The sequence below is a fragment of the Drosophila persimilis genome, unplaced genomic scaffold (assembly GCF_003286085.1).
Source record: "Drosophila persimilis strain 14011-0111.01,24,50 unplaced genomic scaffold, DperRS2 tig00003933-arrow-pilon, whole genome shotgun sequence".
NCBI classification, from domain to species: Eukaryota; Metazoa; Arthropoda; class Insecta; order Diptera; family Drosophilidae; genus Drosophila; species Drosophila persimilis.
The window spans coordinates 3,180,836-3,204,425 of record NW_020825706.1 but is presented as its reverse complement, the minus strand read 5'-3'; the positions used below and the strand labels follow the sequence as shown (position 1 = coordinate 3,204,425).

Below are 23,590 nucleotides of genomic sequence, written 5' to 3'. Positions count from 1 at the left end.
GCGCCTAAATTATGAGATCTATCTATACCTGCTTCTTCCTAAAAGTTTCCAATATTTAAAGAAGCTTTTATTTAAAAAATTAAAAAAGCCAATTTGTTTTTTTGTATTGTGTTTTTGTTTTTCTGATATTTTGGTATATTTTCTGTTGAACTTCGCTTCAACGATTTTCTTTGTTTGTTTTTTTATGCATTTTTGTCCATTGTTTTTTTCCACCATCTTCTTCTTCTCGCTTAAAAACTAAAATAACAAACAAAATTAAAAAATAACTTAAAAATACTGTATGAGTTAAGGGATATTTGATAGTCATTATAAATTAATTTTTAATTGTAGTTTTTAGTTTTGTTCTGTTGTTGTTTTTGTTTTTTTAAATATATATATTGTAGAATTTGGCAATCACATTGGAAAAACACTTAGGATCTATAAGTTCTTTGCTTTCGAGACGATAAGTTTTGCTTTTGAAACAGAGCGAAAACTTGTTTTATGGCCGTACAATCCGTCCATTCCGTATAATAATAAACCTATCAAGAAACTTTGGGCTCTCTTCTTTTGTTTAATTTATTATCTATTGCTTTGACGATGTACACGCAGGGCAGATCAGGGGGTGGGGGGATATAGGAAGCCTATGACTAACTGTACAGGGGAATACCCTACGTATTCCTGTATTTACACTGAAAGGATCTACGCCGGCGACAGACTGGCTGCAGCGGGATTATTATTTTCCAGCTGGGATGTGACCGTGGAGCAGGCGCTGCTGTTGTTGTTGGGGCTCGTGGCCTCGGCACTGCTGCTGCTGGAGGCCGTCGCTGTGGCCGCCACAACCGTCATGGGCGTGGCCTTGCCCCTGCCCCTGTTCCAGCCAAAGCTCAAGGCGGAGCTCAGTTTGCTGGGCTGCTTGGGCTGCTGGAGCTGCTGCAGCTGCGGCTCGGCCAGATCGTAGTCCTGCCTGCCGATGGAGCTGGCGGGCGTGTGGTGACTGTACCCCGAATCGGAGCCAAAACTCGAGTCGCCATACGGATGCCGATAGTCCCCGGTGGAGGTGGCATAGGGCACGGCCCTGGCCTGCTGATTGGCCGCACTCTCGTAGTAATAGTTGGCATTGTACATCGGCTCGGCATAGCCATAGGCGGGCTCCTGGTGCAACGGCGCCGCATGGATGCGATGGTGCTGGTGCTGATGCGCCGCCAAGCGGCGATCCACTATCCGGGGCTGGGTGCGCGCCCGCATTGTGGCCGCCATCAGGCCACTGGCACTGTTCGAGGGATACTGCTGGTTGGCCGCCGGATACCGTATGCGTTCCCTGTAGATGGTCGACAGCGGCGGCACGGGGGCCTTGCTCAGCTGCGCATTGATGCGGTTCCGGCGCTCCACCTCGTGCTCCAGCGTGTTGTAGAACTGGGGAGCCGTCGAGCGGGCCATGTAGCCCAGGGACATCAGGTTGCTGCGGTTGTCGTACAGGGGTGCCAGGTCGGCGATTTCGGCCGTCGAACTGCTGTTATTCAGATCCTGATCCTGGGCTGCCGGATTGCTGCGCGGCTGTCGGGTGCGGGGAGTGCGTCGCACCAGCAGCAGCTCGTTGTTGTTGTTGTTGTTGTTGCCCGAGCCGGAGCCCGAAGAGGCTGTGGCCGTGGAGGCATCCTGGCCCGTCGACGATCCACTGCTCAGGACACTGTGACGCTCTTGGGGCGCCTGCTGCAGCAGTCCCTGTGTCCCACTGCCCCCAGCACGTTCATGATAGGGCGTGGCCCCAGGAGCCGCTGTGTTGTTGGCCGCCGCCACGGGCCCTGCCCCTGCCCCTGCTGCTGGCGACTCCTTCTGGAAACTGCATTCGCCTGGCAGCGACAACTCGTCCTCGGCGAAATCATCATCGGAATGTAGCGGTGGCTCTGATTCGCCATCGGAATCGACGCGTCCCGGCCCCAGCTCCTCGTACACATTGTCATTGGAGCGATACGGATCGGGTCCGGGCGAGGAGCTCACGAGGAAGGGGGGGGACCGTGTCATGGGATAGCCGCTGGGATAGTGAATGCTTTTGCCTTGAAGCAGCTGTAAAAAGAAAAAGAAAGGGGGAGAAAGGCGGTTATTAAGGGGTGGCACAAAAGGGGTCGAAAGGAAGGAGGAAAGGTCCTGGCAGGAGGCCGAAAAGCCCTCACCAAAAAACTATTGAAAAGCCTAGACAACATATACACCCTATACACCCTGTAGTCCTTGCAGAAGCTCCCCAAAAGGACCTGTTTATCAGACAATAAAATAAGCACACACTTCCACAAGGATACTCCCTCTCTGGCCCGCAAAAAACAGGCACATAAAATATGAAAAAATGAAATAAAAATACAGACGAAAGACCATAAAGAAAACACGTTTCTAGAGGCAGGAAAAAAAAAATGCCCTCCAGGCGTCAGAGTCGTAAAATATTTAGGCACACAAAAGGACCTGAAATTAAGCCTCACAAAAGAGGGAGAGAGGGGCGATGGGCGCGGGAGGATATGCCCTATATATACAGAGGATATATTTCTATATGAATATGTATGTCCCCTTGATGTCCTTTGTGTCAAGTTCAAGTGTAAATTGAGGCGTACAATGGGCATATAAAGACAGCCCATCAATGGGCATAAGGACCGAAAGGGATATCCAGACGAAAAGGAAATGTGGTCTCATCTTACAATCGAATTGCATGTGACAGGATCAACAACAACAGGACAGGACACTGAACAATGACTGTGCAATGTTTTGACAGCATTTGTCGTAATATTTGTCCAAAGAGGGGCAGGGGATAAGGGCAGGGGATAAGGGCATGGGCATGGGCATGGGCATGGCTATGAGATACTAACCTCTGAATGATGCTGCTGATAATGATGATGATGGGGCAACTGCTGGTGATGCTGATGATGATGATGATGCCGATGCATCACCAGTGGCCGATGATGGCCCAAATGTGCATCGGGATCCTCGTACAGGCCATGATGATGGTGATGATGGTGCGCCGAGCCCAGGGTTCCGCCGCCGCCCAAAGGCATGGCCCCGGTGAGGGGTCCACCGCGGGTGGGTGTCTTGCAGGGCAGGAGATTCTGGACTTTACGTTTGTTTCTGCAAGAGAGAGAGAAGGATATTGATTAATAAGGAGTCCAAGGAGGGAGAGAGACAAGGATATTGATTAATAAACAAGGAAGGAGACAATGATATTGGGAGTCCAAGAAGGAAGAAAGCAGGACATTGAGAGACCAAGGAGGAAGACACGAGGATATTGAGAGTCCAAAGAGGGAGAGACAGGGATATTAAGAGTCCAAAGAGGGAGAAAGTAGGACATTAAAAGTCCAAAGAGAGCGCAAGAGATACATAAATGATGTCCTTCTTGGAGGACTGCCTAATAGAGCCATAAGTTCCTTTGGTCCAAGCCAAAAAAAAAAGAAGATAAATCGATTTGTAATGACCAAAACAAGAGGCGAATGGAAGCCCTGATAAATGTCAGGTAAACACCAGCCACGCTTTTCCTTTTCCCCTCCCTTCCCTGGTGCTGTGCTTTCCCCGGAAAATTGCCCAAAAACATTTGATTAATAAAGAATGCCGCCCTCTTGCCGCCACACACCACAAGAAAATTCAATTTAAATGAGCACAAAGCGTCAAGCATGTCAAAATGATGATGGGCAAAGTCTCCGAGGGGGAAGAGGGGCGGCAGGAGGCGACAGGAGGCAGGAGGAGGCGACAGGAGGAGGAGTGTCAGATGGAGAGGAGAGGCGGCAAGCAGCAGGAGGAGGAGGTGTCTTCGAAGGAAGGAGAGGCGGCAGGAGGAGGATTCTCTGAAGGAAGAAGAGACAGCAAGCGGCAGGACGACTCTCCCCAGAAGCAACCGTCACCCGTAGAAGCCCCAAAAGCAGAGGAGACTCCTTCTCCCAACAACAACACCGCGTGCCATGAATATAATGAACATAATTAAGTGTTGCCCATGGCAAAAAGACAACAAAACAGACAGGCCTTGAAGAGATGCCGCCTTCAAGTAACCAGGAAACATCCTCATGTGGCAGGCATAAGCATAATGAAAAATGTGAAATTAAATTGACGCCATGCCGGTGCTTGGGCTTCCCCCCCAGGACGAGATGAGCTAACATCCTTGTAATGTCTTGTAAGGTAAACATGTTGCGATGTCAAAACGGAAGTCGCTCGTAAAAAAGACTCCTCAAGCAGAGAGAGACTGCGAGACAGAGTGGCTGTTGATTGTGGAAGGACATTAAAAATGCTTGCCTACTTTTAGGGGCACAAGCCGGCGAAAAGATAGACGAATGGGGGTGTACCCTTTGGGAGAGAGAAGCGGGTCAGGCATAAAGGGGGGGACATATAGGAATTTTTGTTTAATAAAACTCTTTGGGGGGTAGTTTTTTGGGGGATTTTTAGGGGTACAGATCCGCCAGATATCTTTGGTTGGAATCTTTTCCTTAATGGCCTTCAACAAACCCTATCAGATATTGTGTTATGCCCTGATTCCCTGAAGGATATAAATGACAGTAAGGCACACACACAAACCCCCACACATGGTGCCAGTGAGGACCTCTCACATTACATGTTGGCCTCCTCATAGCTGAAGGAGAGAGAGGAGAGAGCTGCTTGTTGACTTGAGACTAAGACTGGAAGCAGGAGCAGGCCAAGACGGTAGACAAGGAGGTTGGAAGGAGCTTGTCTGCCTTGTAAAATATTCTTAAAAGTAAATTAAATAATGTGGCATGCCGCACAAGCAGCCGAGTCGAGTCTCTTGACTTCTGTGTGTGTGCCTCATTTCATTTCATTTCACTTACGAGGCGTAAAAACCAAATCAACGTGGGGGTGGGGGGTCATGTGTTTGCTTAACCCTTTGAAGGGGTGTGGGAGAGGGAGAGCGGGGGTCCTGTTTGATTTCTAAGCGTTATGGCCGAATGGTCCTGGCTGGTGGGCATCCCCCCAGAGTGTCGTACAATTTTGGCAAGAAAGTAAACCATTTGTATGCAAAAGGGGGCAGGGCGGGCTGCTTAAGGGATGGAAGTGTGTGTGTGGCAGCAGCTTAAGCTACCTTTGGGGCACACACACACACAAGCAATTTACAATAAAAGAAACGGGCAACATTGTTGTGTTCCACTGAAGGGCTAAAAAAGTTACGGCTTTGCCCAAAAGCAGGCGAATCTTTTATTTATGAACTCCTTGAAGTCCGGGAAACTCTTTTGGGGGTTGCTGCACGTAAAAGAGTAAAAACTACAAAGCACACAGGAATCGAAAACACTGGCAGAAAAATAGGTATTCCCCAGGACCAAAGTGGCAGAAGGAGTGGCAGGAGTGGCAGGAGTGGGGGAGTTCTCGTGTTAAGACTTTGATATGGAAATTGCAGGCAAAATGCAAATGACAGGCGGAGCAGGAAAATTGATTTCTAAAGAGACTGAAAAACATTTTTTTGGATTTGTGTTTTGGGTAAAAAGAATTACAATTTTTTGTGGTTTTTTTTAGGGAAGTATTTAAATATTTTTAGAGAGTTTTGGGGATTTTTTAAAATTAATTCCGAGAATTTTTAAATTAATTCCCAGAATTTTCCAATTAGTTCAGAGAATTTTTCAATTAGTTCAGAGAATTTTCGAATTAAATCAGAGAATTTTTCAATTAATTCTATATATTTTTTTTCAATTAATTTTTTAATTTTTTGATTATTAAATAATAGCACTGATATAATGTTGTCAGAAAAAACAATGTCACAGGCAAAATTACGATAATTAAAAAATAAAATAAAAAAGTGTGTGGAAAAACTCTAAGAAATTTTTTTCTTTATTTCACACTTTTTAAATATTTTTTGTACTCCAAATACTTTATAAAAATCATTTCCTAGGCCCCATAACTCTGTTAGTTTCTTGTCTTTAAAGAAAGACCCACAAAACAGACAAACCGACAAGCCGGCACCGCCACAGCCACTTTGGTGGTCTAACCCTAAGCCCCCCCCTGCCCAAGTTTTGACCATTGCACAACGTTGCAGTTGACCAGCAGCCAGCCAGCAGGCAAACAAAACATTGACCGCAAATGAAAGACTTCGACGACTTGGAAAAGGCATCGAATTACCAGTAAGAGAGGGGGCAAAGGAGGGAAGTAGAAGACAGAACAAGAAAACAGCTGTTGACAGCCAATGAGTGAGTCACTTGGCAACGCAGGAATGGGGCAGCATTTGATTAAAAATATGGCCAGGAGAGAGAACAAACGAAAGTGGAATTGTCAGGGCAACAAAAGAGGGGGCAAAGGGGGGCGGAAAGCCCTCTTTTAATAAGCGGAAATTGTGATTTTTATGGCATACTTCAGGGCGGTAAGCATATGGCAGTCGAAAGACAGAGAGGGAGAGGAGAGAGAGCTGCCATTCAGGTGAAAGTGATTTTATTTATTCAACACAGAATACAGCTCCTTATTTTTCTTGCCTCATTTAATATAAATGAAACATTTAGCACACAAAGTGGCGCCTCCTCCACCGACTTGACTTTTTGGTATTTATTTAAGCATATTGAATATTATTAACTGGCGACAATGTTAACAATTTTAATGACAAGCTCTGCAGATTTTTTTTTTAACCACATGTTGCACATGGCAACATTTTTCGTGTAATTAATAAAGTTTCAATGTGTGCGTGTGTGTCGTTGGGGGTTTATTAAAATAATTAAGGTAATTACGAGAGTCCCAGAGATTGTAGACACAGAGGGAGAGGGGGATGCGGTGTGCGGTGCATCATAATAAATGCAATTTATGGTTTGAATTTTATATGATAATCGTTTTTTGGTTGGCAAAAGCCATCATGGGGGGTTGCATTTTAATTAAATATTTATCAAGAATTTAAAAGCCATAAATAAAGAGTATTTCTAGCTGTTTGAACACCTGGTTTGCGAGTATCCTAGGATGGCGACCCTCGTTTTCCTCGACTTTTTGCGCCCAACTTTTATTTGATTTGTATGAGGCCTTGAACAAAAATATAAATAAAATTAGTTGCTATTTTATTTAGGCTCCTTTCTTATTTTTCCTTGTTCTTGGGGGGAGGGTGTGAGGGGCCAGGACACGCAACACATAAAAGCACAAATAATGTGCCACATCATAAATGCCACACACATAGAGGAAAAGAGGGGGAGAGCGAGAGAGTGGGGGATTGTGGGATTGTGGGAGGGTCCAGACACTTAAAGCTTTTGCTTTCTGCCCCAACACACACACAGATACACACACACATATATGCATAGATAACTGTGTAATAAAGATGCCCGTTTGTGTGGGTTCTTGCTGTTTGCCTTTTGTTTGCCTCAAAAATGATGAAGCACAAGAACAACATTCCCCCCCCCATTGCCTCTCTCCCTCTCTTCCTCTCTCTATCTCCCTCTTTGGTGCGTGCCTGTGCGGTCAGCAGAACTTTAATGAATATGTATGAAAATCGCTTGTAGCACAACTGATGCTCAGGACCCCCCACCCTCCCCCTCTCGGGTTTTCTGCTGATGGACAAGAGTCCCATGAATATTTTTGCGCCCAAGAGTTTTTCGGTTCTGTTGTTGTTTGCCAAAGGAAAAATCGATTTTCAGGAGACAGAGGGAAACTAGAGAGGAAACAGAGGGATACTCCGAGGGAAACATGTTACTGCAACACTTGTTGATGTTAATGATGGCTAGAAAAGAAGAAGAAGAAGCTCTTTCTGGGGTTTGCTGTGGGGAATAGGACCCCTTAGACCAGGCACAGAAAAACCATTAAAAGGTTTGTTTGGTTTGTAATAATAGAGGGTATTACTGGTATTTTGTACTGGTTTTTCTTTTTTAAAGATTTATATTATATGATTTATATGATTATAGTCGTTCTATCGATTTTGTGTGGTCCAGAGAAGGCCAAGAAGATCTATTGATATTGACTTTGGAAGCGGAAGAAGACGGTTGTTATAAGATATGGAAAAACATGACTGGAATCTACTTAAAACAGGGAATAATAATTTTTATACTAGATTGCGCAATACGAAGCTACGGATTTTCTGGAGCTAATTTTTACTCACTTGTAGGGAAATCCCCCTTAAGAGCCCCAATAAAATTTCCGAAAGAAAGGGAACTTCCTTTTTTGGCTGTTTGAACACCTGGCTTTCGTTGTTAATGAATGAAAAAATACGGGAATATAGCTCAAAATCTTCTATATATTGTTATGTGTATACAGTACGTACTTTCTGGTTTTAGAATATGAAAACAGAGAGTATTTTTACTATACAGACAGACCTTGTTTTCTACAGGATTTATGTGTTGTTTTAAACAACTTCGAGCCAAGACTCACTATTTCCCATATATCCGACATTGCAACTACAGTCACATGTATGGAATATATCTAAAAATATTCTATATATAATACATTTTTGGCATATACCAATCCAATATTATTTCCCTTTAAAAGCCCTGCAGTTTAAAGAGTTATCAAACCATTTTTGGGGATCTATAAGCTCTAATAATTCAAGATATTATAGGAACTATAAATTATTTAGAAGAAACTCAAATAATTGAAGCTACAAAAAATCTATATTTTTTTCCAATTAATTTTTTCCCTCTTCTTCTAAAAACGTCCCTTATTCAAGCCTTAACCCAGCAAAGGCCTGCATTTCAAAGAGTTACCAAATCAATTTGGGCCTCTCTAAACTCAAATAATTGAAGCCCCACAATCTCCTATGTTTTTTTCCACTTAAGTTTTTCGCTCTTCTCCTTCAAAAAGCGTCCCTTATTCAAGCCTTAACCCATTAAAGCCTCTGTCCGTGTTGAGCCTAAGCTTTGGCCTTGGTCTTGTCTCCCCCGTTGCCTTGCCTCTTGCCTTTGCCTACAAATAACTGTTATCTAGCCCCCTCTCTCCCTCCCTCCTTGTGCTGTGCGTGCAAAAATCTTTTGCAGATTTTCCTCCACACTGCATTACATGCAAACAATGTCCAGAGTCTCCCTCTCTCCCTCTCCCTCTTTCTCTTTCTCCCTTTTTTTTTGCTCTCTCCTTTTTGTGGTTTATTTCTGCAGCAGATTTTCATTTCGTTGGCAATCTCCTGGTGTGTGTGTGTGTGTGGTTTTTTATTCCCGGAGACCGTAAAAGTAAATTGTTTTATGTTCTTTTTTTTTTGCCAACCAAAAGTTGATTTGTTTTTGTGAGCCATTTCTCACGTGCGTTTTTTTTTTTTGTTGCTTCTTGTAGCTGCTGCAACATTTATTTAAAATTTCAATTTAATTTAGTTTCGGGTTTTAAGTGCACCCACACACAGACACCCACAGACACATATACATTCCCATATTGAGGTCACTGTGTGGCTCCGCTCAAAAGTAGACTACATTAATTCTCGTTTGGCTCTCCCTCTATCCCTCTCTCACTCTCTTTGCCTCTCTCTTTCTATCGCTGGGGATAACTTTTACAAATGGATTTTCATTTCTTTAGTACATTTTTCACTGATTTTTTTTCCGCAAGTTTTACATACATTTTTGATCAAAATTGCATAAAGTTTATGCACATTTTTTACATGGCGCGAACATTTATGTGGCTCAACACATTTATCCTCTCTCTCCCCTCTGGGGCGGGGGTTATAAGTGCATAATGCTTTGAGCTGGAGCTCTCTCAGATTTAATTACAATTTTATTTCCCTTTTTGGTTGGTCCAAAACGTTTGTAAAGGCATTAATGGTTGTTTTAATCAATTGATGAAAAGCTTATGGCTAGCTTATTTTCTTGTGGTATGAGTGACAGCTTTTATGAGGGTTTAAAATTGTTTGGAGTACAAATTTCATAGATTATTTGAGGGCAACCTTTGAGACTTTGGTTCGAATGATGAAAATCCTTGCGGATTTAAATGGAAACTGTGGTTTAAGTGGTTTTTAATGCTTCAAATGAGGCAAAAGGTTGTGGCTAAAGGTTGTCTTTCCATGGAAAATTGTTTACTTTTATTGCTCCAATGACTAAAAATTTCCTTTCCATTGAAAATATGAACAAACTGGTGACTATAGTTTTCTTTTATCGCTCCACTGATGTAAACAATTGTTTAAATTGCTATAAACGTTTACTTCAAGCTTTGTTTAATGCAGCACTTGAGGAGGAAGCCCTCCCCATCTTAAGATTTGCCGCTGCTCCCCCTTGAAACCCCTCCAGTCTACCGTTTTTGTATCTCTAGTCGGTTATCTGGCAATGCAAAAGTTTTTCTTCTTTTTTTTGCTGCTGCACATAAATCATAAAAGCAAAAGAGCAACATGCAACATGTTGCCTGGCAATGGTTAACGCCTCCCCAGCAGAGGAGCGGGCTTCCGCCACACAAGGCGTTGGGGGCCCCCCAAGACCATAATTGAGTCATTGCTGGGCACTAGATATTGTATCTTTTACTTACTTCCAAACGAATAGCGACGAGATGAGAACAATCAAGACCAACAGCAGCGAGAAGACCGCAATCATGGCCGAAGTGGCCAACGATTGACTGCTGTACAGGCTGGCATCCAAGATCTGAAAGAGGGAGAGACAGAGAGAGAGAGAGACATCTGGGGTTAATAAAAAGTAAAAGTTTGGAGGCAAGAGGTTGGAGTAAATCAATGTTCAAACTCAAACACAAAGCCATTTTGCATAACAACAAAAACAGAAAACAGAAAACCAGAAACGAAAGAAAGCCGCAAGTAGGAAAAGCACTGCCGCTGCTAACTGGGGAAATGGAAAATATATACATATATATGTATATGTATTTTGTTGGGGGGTAAATATGCCTAACGAAATGCAAACAAAAGCGCAGCGCACGCGACTTGGGCTGTTAACCTTTTTCTGTTACTTTGGCTCTTTCTTCGAGGCGGCCAAAAGCAAACTGTAGGCGTTTACCTTTTTGGCCTGGGCCTCACAGCAAAATTAAGGTCAAGCCAGACAGCAATTTGCCTTTTGAATTTATGCCTGAACATGCAAAAAAAAAAACCCCCCACACAAAACTCAAGGATGGGCAGGAAATCCAGTTGATAAAAACGAAAATTAGTGGCGATTTTTAGGGACATAGCCATCAAGATTAGTTCTCTTGGAAAACCTTTCAGAAAAATACAGAAAACTGCAAGGAATTTGCTCTTTAGATGGTTATAGATTTTGTTTTTGGTAAAATTTTGATGAAATTGTCCTCCAAATAAATATTTTTCTATGGTAAATCACTGGTAGATCTTCAAAATTCACTGTGATACAAAATATTCAGTACATAAAAAGGCAAATAAGGTAAGAATTTTAGGGCTAAAGCCATCAAGACTATTTCTCTTGGTTGAGAAAACACCGAAAACTCCCAGGAAAATGGTCTTAAAATGGTTATGTATTTGGTTTTAATGAAATTTGTATGAAATTTTTATGAAATTGTCTTCTAAATAAATATTTTTTAATCATAAATCACTGGAAAATTGTTGCGATTTTTGTGGTCACAGCCTTAAGGTGTATTTCCCTTGCGAAAACCTTCTTTTGTGGTTGAGAATACACCCCAACTACATGGAAAAAGCTTTTAAAATGTTTATATATTTGGTTTTTATTATGAAACTGTCTTCCAAATAAATATTTTTTAATCGTAAATCACTGGAAGGTCTTCAAAATTCACTGAAATGCAATTCCGGACCTCCAAAAATCTTTGAAAAGTCCGCTGTTTTTTTATATTTTTTTTTTTTGTAAAACAGTATCTGTCTTTCCCAACTAGTTTTCTCATATTTCAAATCAACAAAAAAATTTTATTTGTTGCTTATCAAAAAAGCTGAGAGGCCGCCTCTCACCTGTCGCCTGTCAAAAGAAAGAGATAAACTGGTCCCCCTCCCCCTCTAAGCCTAGATTTGAAATATTTTTGCATTAAGTAGTTTTATTTATTTAAATTGTTTTTGTTTGTTTGGCGTTTTGACCCCCCAAAAAAAAGGAAAACTCCTACACAAAAAAAAAAAAAAAAAAAAAAAAATTCACCTGTCGTTGGGGCAGAGACAAACGCAGCATAAATCACTCAAAAAACATGGAAAATATCATATATTTGGGGGAAAGAGAAACAGAGAGAGGGAGGGAGAGGGAGAGTGAGTACTCAAATACAGAGAGAGAAAATTGAGGTCAAACTTTGACAGCTGTGCAAATAATTTCGCCGGCGATTGTATGAAAGAGTATCTGAGAGTACGCCAGTATCTGTGTGTGTGTGTTTACTCAACTGGTGCTCTTTGTGCTGCATTTGTGTGTGTGTGTGTGTATTTGGGTTACTCTTTAATTTGTAATGCATTTTCGTGCATTTAGTAATTTATTAAATGCATCTCTCGCTCTCCGGCTTTGATTTATTTGCCAGCCACAAACACACGCCGAGAAATATTCAAACAAATATGGAAAATGTGGGACACACACACACAGAGAAAGGCGGAAGCATTCTGTTTTATAATTAATCAAGCGCTTGCAGCAAATATAAATATTATTAATATTTCAATGAGAGACACAGAGAGAGAGAAAGGGCTCTCCATCACAGATAAGCCATAAAAATATTGACATCCAGCAGCCGTTGCTCCAAATGGCGAAATTTGTTTAAACAGAAAGGGGGGAGTGCCATGGGGGGGGAACGACGCTTATCACAAACCACAAAGAAAAGAAAAAAAAAACCGAAACGAAACGAAGAAAATTGTTTGTGATATTTTGAAATTCATTTTCAAAGACAAATCGAGTCTCAAGGCAAAACCAAAATACAAATAATAATAAATTAAACAATTATAATGCGGCATGTGTTGGGTGCAGTGCAACGCCAAAAGTTGGGGCACCTTAGTGGAACAATGCCCCCCCCAATGCTCGTAATCGAATTGATTAATGAGACCTGACGCCAGTCTTTTCCTTTGGCTTCTCATTCCATCTTTGCTTTGGGGGGTTTTTTTTTATTGAATGTGGAGCAGTCGATCAGCTTTGGGGGGACGCTGGAGGGGCAAAGGTATCGATGGGATGAGGCGGTTAATGAAATGATGCCCCCCGAAATGCTATGAAATCTGTTATAGATGTCGATTACACAATTTTTCTGAGGAAAATCTCAAAAATCGGAAGTTTTATAAAATTTATAAATATTTTGTACTTATCGAAAGTTAAACGATGAAGAAATAATCTAAATAAAGTTTCTAAAAATATTTTTTAAGTATCGATAAATAATCGGCAAATAAATAATTCAAGAAAATCTTATAATTAGTGCAAGAAAAAACCATATTTTTCTAAGAAAATTCGAAACAATTTTAAATTTGTATCGATAAATAATCGGCAAATAAATAAGCCAAGAATGTGAGAGAAAAAATTTAACATTTTTTGTACAGTTATTGAAAATGAGTCAATCGATAATTAATCGTAAATTATTATTTATTTTTCTTTGCAGTTATGCCTAACATTTTTTGGCTTTTGGTAAGTTTTTCTTTGATTAAAATCGATTTTTTTGTATACATTCGATTTATTTATCGATATCATTTAATTTTTTCTGCTATTTCATCATCTAAAAAGTCCCAGCCACTAACAAATATGCACAATGACAAAAGCTTAGAGACCCCGCTCTCCCTCCTCCTCCTCTCCCTATCACACCATCTCCTCCACACCCCGAATAGCGGACCCCATTGTATGCCCAAGAAATCACACACTTGCATCATTGAAAAAGAAAAACGAATTGAATTTTCTTTTGTCTAAAGATTTCACACGAAAACTATTTTTCCCAACTCAACTTTGAACTGCATTGTGCGTGAGGGTGTGAGGGCGTGTGCGTTGATAATCGATAAATCTAAAATACTTGTGCACCGAAAGGCAGCGTTTACCTATTTTGGGGCCAAGCAAATAGAGAGGGAGAGGGAGAGGGGACGGGGAGCTGTAGACATTGCGACAGTTGTGTCGATTGTGTGGAGTGCCAGAAGCTGCCACCGAAACGCTTCCAGCTGCCTCCAGAGAGAGCGAGCCATGCCCCTTACGGATTAACCCAAAAGATAAAACACGGAAAGTAAGAAAGAAACAGAAAAAAGTTGTAAGCAAACAGAGTCGCATTATCGATAACAGCGAGTACAGTTGCCCCCCCCCCCCCCACTCCCACTCCTCCCCCCTCTAGAGATAAGCAGTGCAACAGTAGGCCTGCCACTGGTATGATTGAAGTGCTTCCATCTGGCCCTCTAGGCATTCCATAAATTAAATTAAATAAAGAGAGAGAAAAAAAAAACACAAAGCCTAGGCAAAGGAGTAGGCCAAAAGGTAAACAAACGGCCAGATAGCGATAACAGTTCTTGAACGATTTATGGAAGGCGAAAAGCAAATAAAGGAAACGCAAACACAGGCAAGAGTCGAAAGGGCTCGAAGGGCTGCCAACTTGGCCGATGAAATAATTAAGGCCCTGCACTCGAGAAGAAAACCCCGTAACCAGTGCGGGTAAAAGGCAGATTAAGGCAGCCAGTGTTGCATAATGCGGCGGCAACAAAGTGCAGTACAGTCATCAAAATCAGTCTCCCACCCTGCCGGAAAAACTCTAAAAGTTAACAACTTTTTCTTTTCTTTTTTTTTGCTTTGGCAAAAGTCAAACGGCGAAAGAGAGCGGCAAAACAAAACTTTTAGCCCACAAAATAGACAAAAGGCTGATGATGTTGCCTTGCAACAGGCACGTGCCACTTGCAGGAGGCAACTTTGGCACGGCTGCTGCTTTGATAACATGGCAAAAGTTTTTCCCAACATGCGATGCGATGCGATGCACCCCTTTTTCATTTTTCAACACTATTCCTGTGTAGTTTCTTCGATTTTCGTGTTGCACGTGCATATCGGAGATCTACCCCCCGCCCACCCACCCCTGCCACTTGACTGTGCAATTGTTTGGAAACAGCTTCGCTTAGTCCCAAAACCCATCAACGGGAAGAGAAACTTCTTCGAGGAAAGGCCTTTAAGGAAAGACGTTTAAGGCCTCAAAAAAAAAATAGGGAAATAAGAAGAAACAATTATTTATCTACAGCTTAAAGCCTTGCGTTTGGTGCCCAAAAATATTTGGAAATATACATTTTATTTTAGTCCTTTGCCACATTTTTCATTTCCCCCCCCTGCCGCCTGCCGCCTGCTGTCTGCAGCTGTGTCTGGCCATGTCAACTGTAAACAACATCAACACTAAACCCCCAGAAAAAACAATCCAAAAGCCCCCTCGAAGGACCCCAAGCAGACAACAACAACAATTTTGTGGCCAGAGCTAGAGATAGAAATAGTTGAGAGAGAAGGAGCTAAGGAATTTCGCATTCTCACGACATTTGATATCAATGTCATGCTATTTGCCACACGAACCCCCCTACGTCCCCATTCCCCCCTAAAACCCATCATCTTCTTCGTCGTCGTCTTTCGTTTTCCTTGAAATATTTCTTGGGGAAAGAAAAAAAAAGGATTATTTGCTGCCACGCCCATTGGAGCAAATCAGAAGCTGCTTGTCAAGGATTTTGCCAGACACATGTGAAATTTAATTTCACTTTAGAGGCTTCCTTCGTGGGTTTTGGCCTCCTTTAAAGGGAAACGGGTTTTGCCTTCCTTCAAGGGGTTTTCCCTCTTACTTTTACCCCCCTCAAATTGCCCCCTGCTAATCCCTTAAATTGAATTCGATTTTTTCTCTGATTTTAAGCTTATTTAAGCATCGATTTATTTAGTAATGGTGTTTTTTCTGCCTGATTTAAATGCAAATTTTTTGATCTAATATAATCCCTTAACCGTGAGAGACATAAACTGCATGTTAACATTTGATTTGTCAGCATAAATCAACGGACACGACGGACAGACAGCCTCAAGTGTTGCCCACACACAGAAATAAATACTCCAGATCTCATGGAGATACCAGGGGAGACCACACACACAGCCTCGGGGGCATAAATAGATACATTTTTTTTTGTGTTATTTATTTAAATTTTTTTCATGTTGAAAATTAAGTGGAAAACACTCGAGTGGAGCAGCACGTGAAATTTTATCAATAATGGAATTTGATCTTTGTTTTACACACAACATACCCCTGCCCCAGTGCCCCTCCTGCGTGTGGCAGCGCCTAAACAAACACTTGCCCCACAGATTAGACGAGAGTTTCTTTTCCATCTATCTATCTATCTTTTTGTGGAGGAAAACAGAAATTACATGTAACCGCGCTGACAGGACAGCCTTTTAAAGTCGAGGGTGGATTTCGGGCACTGGCCATATGTTGCCACAGAACGAGGCAAGGAGTCTGTCCAAAGGGGGCAGGACTTTTCCCAACATTTGTTGTCCTTTTGCTGCCTGTCGCTTAACTTTTTCATTGTTATTGTAATTTCTGTGGCTCTCACTCTCTCGCTCTCTCGGTCATCATCATCATCTCTGGAGCCCCCCCTCCAGAGGGGGTAGGGGTCAGTCGTCAAGAAATGGCTGTGCCGTGCAACAGCTGCTGTGTTGCTCGGCCAACGCTAAAGAAAATTTGTTTCACTTTTGCTTTAAAGTGATTTTCTTGCGGTCCAAAAAAGGGGGCGTCTGTGTGTGTGGGCGTGTTGCCATGTTGGCAATTTCTCATCATCCCTTTTGGCCCTTTTTTCCTTTCTTTTTTTTGGCAAAGACTTATATTTAAATGTCCTTAAAGAAGGAGCTTTAAGTGCAGAAAGATTGAAGGCAGATGTGGAAATGATAGGGGAAAAAAGACTTAAATTGAGGGAAAAATGGAAATCAAAGAGAAAAAAGGTTACTTTTTGATTGAAATTTAATGGACATTTGAATTTAAAAATTAGAAATAATTATCAAAAAATAATTAAGAATAAATAAAATACAATTAGACAAAATAAAATAAAATTTGAGAAAAAAAAATTAAGAAAAAATAAAATATAGAAACCAGAAAAAAAATTAAATTATGAAAAAATAGAATAGAAAAAGGAATAAAATGAATGGAATGAATAAAAATAAAATAAAATAAAATAAATAGATTATATAAGGAACAAATAAAATAAAATTAAAAATAAATGAATTAAAAATTAAGAAAAATAAAATACAATTAGGAAAATATAAAATAAAATTTGGAAAATTGAAAGGAAAATAAAATAAAAAGGGTACATTTTGATTAAAGTTTAAATGAAATTTGAATTTAAAATAAAATAAAATTACGGAAGAATAAAATAAAATTAAGAAAAAATAAAATTAAATTAAGAAAAAATAAAATGCGCCTAAAAATTAGCAAAAAAAAAACAAATCAAAGCCCCCCTAAAATCGAATTTCCAATAAAAATAAATTCATGGACCTTCCACAAAATAAAAACCGAAGAAAAATCCAGACAGATTTTGTTGACTTGCCAATAAATCAATTCAATAAATTCATGCGGCAGGCGTTTCGAGTGTTTTCGCCACTCAACTGTTAACATTTATGGGTGTTGCCACCAGCTACAAAAATATTCAGCCCACCACTTGAGGGTCTACCATTGTTGTTGCATGCAATATGCATGCAACACATAATTCAATAAGGAAACATAATTTTTTGACACCTACAGCTAGGAAAATCCCAACAGCTGTGCCGAAAATGGTGGGGGAGCGCCTCATTACGAGTTACAGATGGGTTAAGGGTTGCCGCAGCCCAAACACCCCTCTCGGGGCGCGCCCTGGAAATTATAATCAGCCTTAACTGGCTGTGCACTCACCGGCATTGCCTGGCAGACATCGCTGTCCCATTGCTGCTGGGCCAACTGCTCGTCGTTGCAGTCCTGCGGCACCACCGTGTACTCGGCCAGCGCTGGCGGCCTCGGCGGCGGCGGTATAAGGAACTGTGGCGGCGGTGCCAGCGGCATGGGCAACATGCCCCCCGCACAGTCGTCGCATTCGAACATAAAGATGTCCGCATCGGAGGAGGGCATATCCATGATATCCAACATTTTCCACATTTGGTGACGTATCGGTGCGGCCCACAAAAATTTTTGTTTTGCGTTTCGGGGAATCCTTGGTAGGGAGTCCTGTTTGGCTTTTCGGCTGTGTTCTTTTTTGGTTGGGGTCAAATGCTCTGCCCAAAGGCTGCTGCTGTCATCGCTGGACAGCCGTCGGCGGCGGCCTCTCAAGGAGCTGCAAAGAGAAGCAAAAAGGATATGCGGATTAGGACACAAAGCTAGAATGGAAGGACCTTCCTGTCGTGCCAATTATCTCACACATGGATGTCCTTGCACGTAACAATTTCTCCTCTCTTTCGTATCTTCTATAATTAGCCTGATCCTGGCCATTCCAGTCCACACACGGAATGGTGCCCCAAGCAGCACGCGCTGCCACCCCTAACACCTACCCCTAGGACAATACCTAGACACCCTTCCCGACCCCTCTCTTCCGCCAATGTTAATTTTTATTGATTTTGTTTAATGCGTTGCCAGTTTTTTGCCATTTTATTTTTATTTACTTTGTGCGTCGTGCTTTTGTTTTTTTTTTGTATATCCTATTTCTATTTTTGGTCCTTCCCCTGGCTATTTTCTGTCGACTCATGGGCAATTGTTTTAGCCCCTCTCTCTCTCGCTCTCTCACTCTCTTTATCCTTTTATGCGTGTTTTTTCTTCACACATTCGGCCGCAGGAAAATCATAATTGGAAAGAAGAGAAATTTGACCTTTGCGGCCGTTGTTTTTTTGGGTTGAAGATTGAGTTAGGATCCGATGATTGATGGATGGTTCTATGCTATGGCTTTGGTTCTGTTTTTTTTTTCGTTGGGGTTTTCCCTGCCATCGTCTGTGGGTTTTTTCTTCTCTCTCAAGTCCAAGGTTGATGCCGCCTTGCCACAACATATGTTGCCACAGTTGGTTTTCATTTAATTAGCTTGACAGTTCAGAGATTCAGAGAGAGGAGAGAGAGAAGACGATTGCTCTCTGATAAGATCTCTCTCACAACAACAACAAAAAAATGCTTGTATCTGTGGCTATGTATCTGCCTGTGTGTGTGTGTGTCTTGTCTTGCAATCAAATGTAAGCCGCTGTTGACATTGGAGATTAAAAGATATTAAAAACGAAGACGACAAACCAGGAGGAAAAGGCAAAAGAAAGAGAGGAGGAGGAGGAGCAGACTGGCAGCTTGGATACAATGACAGTGGCAGGGGGAGGGGGCGGGGGGATCCACACAAAACATGTCAAAGATGAAATGCTGTAAAAAGGAAAATTGAATTGAATTGAATTGAACTTCCAGCAGTCGGATTCAGCGGCAAACTAATAAATAACAAAGCAAATCGAAAAAAAAAAAAAAAAGGAAAAACTTCTACTAAAAATCTTAAAGCTCTGTTTCCCTTTCAGCAACTAAGATACACTCTGTGTATCTTGAAAATCGATTGAATTGTCTGACCCATTGGGTGATTAACTTTGACTCAGACAAAAGCAAAAGCAAAAGCAAAAGAAAAGCGTCTCCAGTATAATGAAATAAATCGTGTTGGAAGACCGAGACGTAGACCATCTCTCAGGCTAAAAGAGGAAACGACGAAGTCAGAGTCAACGAAATCGATTTGTTTTGAGATTAAGTCGGAGACTGAGACTGAGACTGAAAAACCTCTGGCTCTGCCTCTACCTCCTGTCCTGTCCTGTCCTGTCCTGTCTATCCTTCAATTCTAAAAGGCACAGGCAGGCCAGAAGGCAGTTAAAACGGAAATGTTATGGACAGCCAGCCGGGTCCCTGGCTCTCCCTCTCTCTGATAATGGAAATCAAAGCCTCTCTGGGCAATTAGCGAGTGAAGTCGTTTCTTTCCTCCTTCAGAAAGCACTTAGATAATTGTCTTAAAGCTGGTACAGCTGCCCTCCGAGATACTCTCAACTTCAACCCATTCCTTCAAGCACTTGAAGGCCAATTAAAGGCTACTCTTTCCTTTCACTTTCACTGCTTCGTTTCGCTTGTGATTTATAGGAACCCCCGAACAAAATTCTACCCAGTACTTGACAAAAAGACAATTGCTGGATCTCAAGTACAAGAAGGCATTGGACAGCTGTTCCAGCCGAAATTTATATGCATTTCTATAATAGAATTATTTGATTGGTAAAAAAGAAACGAAAGGTAAAATTAGATAAAGTCAAACCTCATATCTCTCTCGAGGGGGGGAAAAATGGAAAATGACTCAATTGGAATTGGGTTCTTCGGGCGTCGGTCAGGTAAGGGAAACACATTTATTAGCTACAATGATAAATGTTCTTTCAGACCAAAAAGGATCTCCCTCGACTCCGTCGGACCGTCGATGTGTAATTTTAATTCGTTTTGGGTCTCGTTCGAAGGGAAATTGATATGGGTGCGACATCGTCTAGTTTTTGGTCAAAAATTCAAACGCACACACGAAACTCAGGTAGAAAATTTGTTCCATTCTATGTATCTAAGTATCTTTTTGGGTTCTCTATTGAGATATTATAGACCACGGGTGATGCCCGGGGTAAGTGGAACAAATGCCTTGGAAATTACTGCCATGATTGTGTTGCAAAAATCTATGTGTTCTCTAGAGAGAGAGAGAGAGAGAGGATTAGTAGTTGTAAGTAGTTTTGGTTTTGGAAAAGATACATCTTCGAAGCGTTGAAGGTTAAGGGTTCTTTGAGGGAAAGTCTCAAGGATTTTTGTCTCCTTGGTGGATTTCTTGGAGTGTATATTGTATCTTTATCTGTATCTCTAGGGCTTAAGCTTTATTTATAAAATTTGCTCTTAATTTTGATTAATTAATTAAGCCCACTTTCATCTCTCTCCATTTCCCTGCCCAAACTTTAATCTGTATAGTAAATGCCTGGCAGCATGGCCAGATCTGGGGCGCCTCAAAAACCTACGGCAACTTTTGACTTAGTTTACATATCATTTATTATTTTGCCAGGGCCAAGGGGTGGGGGGGGGGGCCGTTCTCTATTGTTATATAAGGTGTGTGTGTGTGCTTCTATGCCACGCCCCTGGAGGCGTTAAGACAGAAAGAGAGCGCAAAAAGAAAACTTTTAAATAAAGCAAAGAATGCGCTGAGCGGGAAGAGAGTGGTGCGGGGGGTACAAGGAAATGAGAAGATGACGGCATGTCACATCAATGTCACTCAGCATTAACGCAGAGAGAGAGCGAGACGGAGGGGGAGAGGGAGAGGAAGAGACCGTGAAAGAGCGGCTGTAGAACTGTGAATTGCTGAGACTTTGATGAGGGGCGGGGAGGGGCACGTCCTGCCTGGACTGCGATAAAGTTTTTTTTGTTGTTCGCTCTCCTCCATTCCCTTCGGGCAGCCGCCAGCTGAGGCATGAAAATCATCAGCCTTCGCCTCCTCTGGCCTACCGCCCATCGCCTTATGCTTTCGCTTTTCTTTTGCACACTTCCTTCTCTTCCTTTGCCTTTACCTTCTTTTACTCCCTCTTTGGCATTACTTTTGTGCTTCACGCGAGAAAAATTTACAAGCGTATAACAAATATTTTGTTTTGTATTTACAATTTCTTTTCTCGTGCTTCGCTTCGTTTTTTTTCGTTTCTCATAATCTCTTTTTTGCTTGGCCACAGCTACTTTTTACCCTCCTGCTTCCTCCTGGGCTCCTGCTTCTCCTTCTTCCTCTCGCTTCTTACTCTCGCTACCTCCTCTACTCCCGTTTCTTCCTTTTTCATCTTCCACTTGTCCTCAAGACCTATTTGCATAAGATACTTTCTGGTTTTGCCTGGCCAGGGGGGCGCGAGAGACAGAGACAGAGAGGACTTTACCTTGTAAGTAGCTTAGGCCTATTGGAAAGTACTACCCAGTACTGCCACTTCCCACGCTTCCCCAAGCAGAAGCTCAGGCCCCCACCCCTCAACAATTGAGTTCTGATGGAGAAGTACTATCCAAATAGAGACGTAGCCACCAATTGAGTTTTCAAAAAGAATTAAAGTTTGAGACACAACGTTTTTTTTTCTGGAAATTTATGTTTCAGCTACAAAGAAATGAAGTTTATAAACAACAGACGACTTTGGAATACTAATTAGACGGGCAGGACGGTGGATTATTTCATTGAAAAAAGGTTGGCAGCCAACGGAAATCCTGTGGAATAAAGGCTCGTCGCTCTTCGCTCTCAGAGAGAGGTAGGAAAAAAGGTTAACATGTGTAAAACTCAATTCGGAATTAAAATTCAATTTGCCAACAGGTAACAAAAAAAGGTCTCAAACTTGCAACCGATTGACCGCAAAGAGAGAGAGAGAGAGAGGGAGAGAGAGAGTAAACTCTAGAACGAGCTCTTCCTGGAGCAATCTAAATTGAGTTATTATTGTAGTACAGAACAGAACAGGGATTTCCTGTAGAGAATTGGTATTTTTCTTGTTTAAATCCTACAGGGTATCCCCTTTGTCTTTAGTCACTCTTCTTGGTTATTATTTATATCTTAGGCGGCCACGATTCCCGTTTAACAACTCATTTAAAAGCAAAGACACATGCGGCATCAGAGATCTTATCGCCGATCTGGAACCTCGCTCTTCCCCTGCCACACGCTGTCTTGGCGGCAACATAAATTTTATTTTGCTTGAATTTATGAGTTACGCTGCAGACAGTGGGAGAGGGAGAGGGGGGCAGATATTTACCAAAGGATTAACACGAAAAAGGAAGTACAGGGAGAATTGTTGGAAATAATGAACTGTCTGTTGTTGCACTTGTTGCTCGGTTTGCTAATAATTTAAACAAATTTACAAATAAATAAGAAAAACACACACACTGGAACACTGGAACACTGGAATGAAAAATGTTTGCCCAAGTCAAAGAAAGGTGTCGCCCGGGAACCCCAACTAGTATTTGGTTATAATTAAAGTCGGTTTCTGTCTGGCTTTTGTCGGGTTTCTTGTGGACCTTTGAAGAAGAACCGCATTGCAGGGCCCCAAACAAAAGCCCCACCGAGAGATGATTTGTTTACATTCTATCTATGAGAAAATGCGCTTGGGTTGCCTCAAGAGTTTTGGTTTTGGTTGTGGGCTTGCTTTGGGGATCACATGTCGTAAGTCCCATAAAAACTGATATCGCTTGTAATTCTAGACACAGATAAACACTGAAATCCAATGGTATTCCAATTTTCACTGCTCTACTTCCTCTAGCATAAATCTTTCGCTTTTTATGGGCCCTACTTCCTCGGGATTTCGTTTCAATTAGTCACCGCACTTTGAAGATTAGAAAACACTTTTTCTAAAGCCAAAAATCGGCTTACCGATCGCCTACCAGAAGCTCAACCTTATGATCTGTAATCCGTTCGGTTCGGTTCGGTTCGTTTTCTTTTGTATCCACTTTTTTCCACTTACCCGCTATTTCCTATAATACTCCAAAATGGTTGGGGCTTTTTTTTACTATGTTCTATTTCGTATTTTCTTTGATCTCTTTTGAATTTTTCAAAACACTAAACACAATATAATTTTTCTGGTATTTTTTTCCTTTTTCAAAACTTTTCTTGATTGAGTTTTGCACGACGCGCGTTGATCTTTAGTTGTATTTTTTTATTTTATTTTTTTCCTCATAAATTCCACTTCACTCAGTCTTGTGTTGTTAAATGTTTCGTATTCCGCTGGACAAAAACTCAGATCGTTCAGGTGGAAAATAACGCGAGACGCACCACGTCCGATGTCGGTGACGTTGATGGAAAAACTGAACGGTAACTGGTTGCCGGCTTGTGAGATACATTCATTCGGGCGGCAAGGCCGTGTTTTCAAAAACCGCCCGCCTGCAAATGTTGCTGGCGCTGCCTGCGAACATG

The 23,590-nt window shown here is 41.8% G+C and overlaps 1 protein-coding gene across 1 annotated transcript; it reads right to left on the bottom strand.

Annotated features, from left to right (window-relative positions):
* Positions 1-291: 291 nt before the first annotated feature.
* On the bottom strand, positions 292-23,188 carry LOC6594494 (dendritic arbor reduction protein 1). Its single transcript, XM_002019929.2, has 5 exons — positions 23,142-23,188; positions 17,581-17,995; positions 10,339-10,451; positions 2,829-3,084; positions 292-2,043 (listed from the first exon to the last, which is right to left on the bottom strand). Exons 2-5 carry the CDS (start codon positions 17,818-17,820, stop codon positions 679-681), a joined length of 1,974 nt encoding a protein of 657 aa, XP_002019965.2. The 5' UTR covers positions 17,821-17,995; positions 23,142-23,188; the 3' UTR covers positions 292-678.
* Positions 23,189-23,590: the final 402 nt, after the last annotated feature.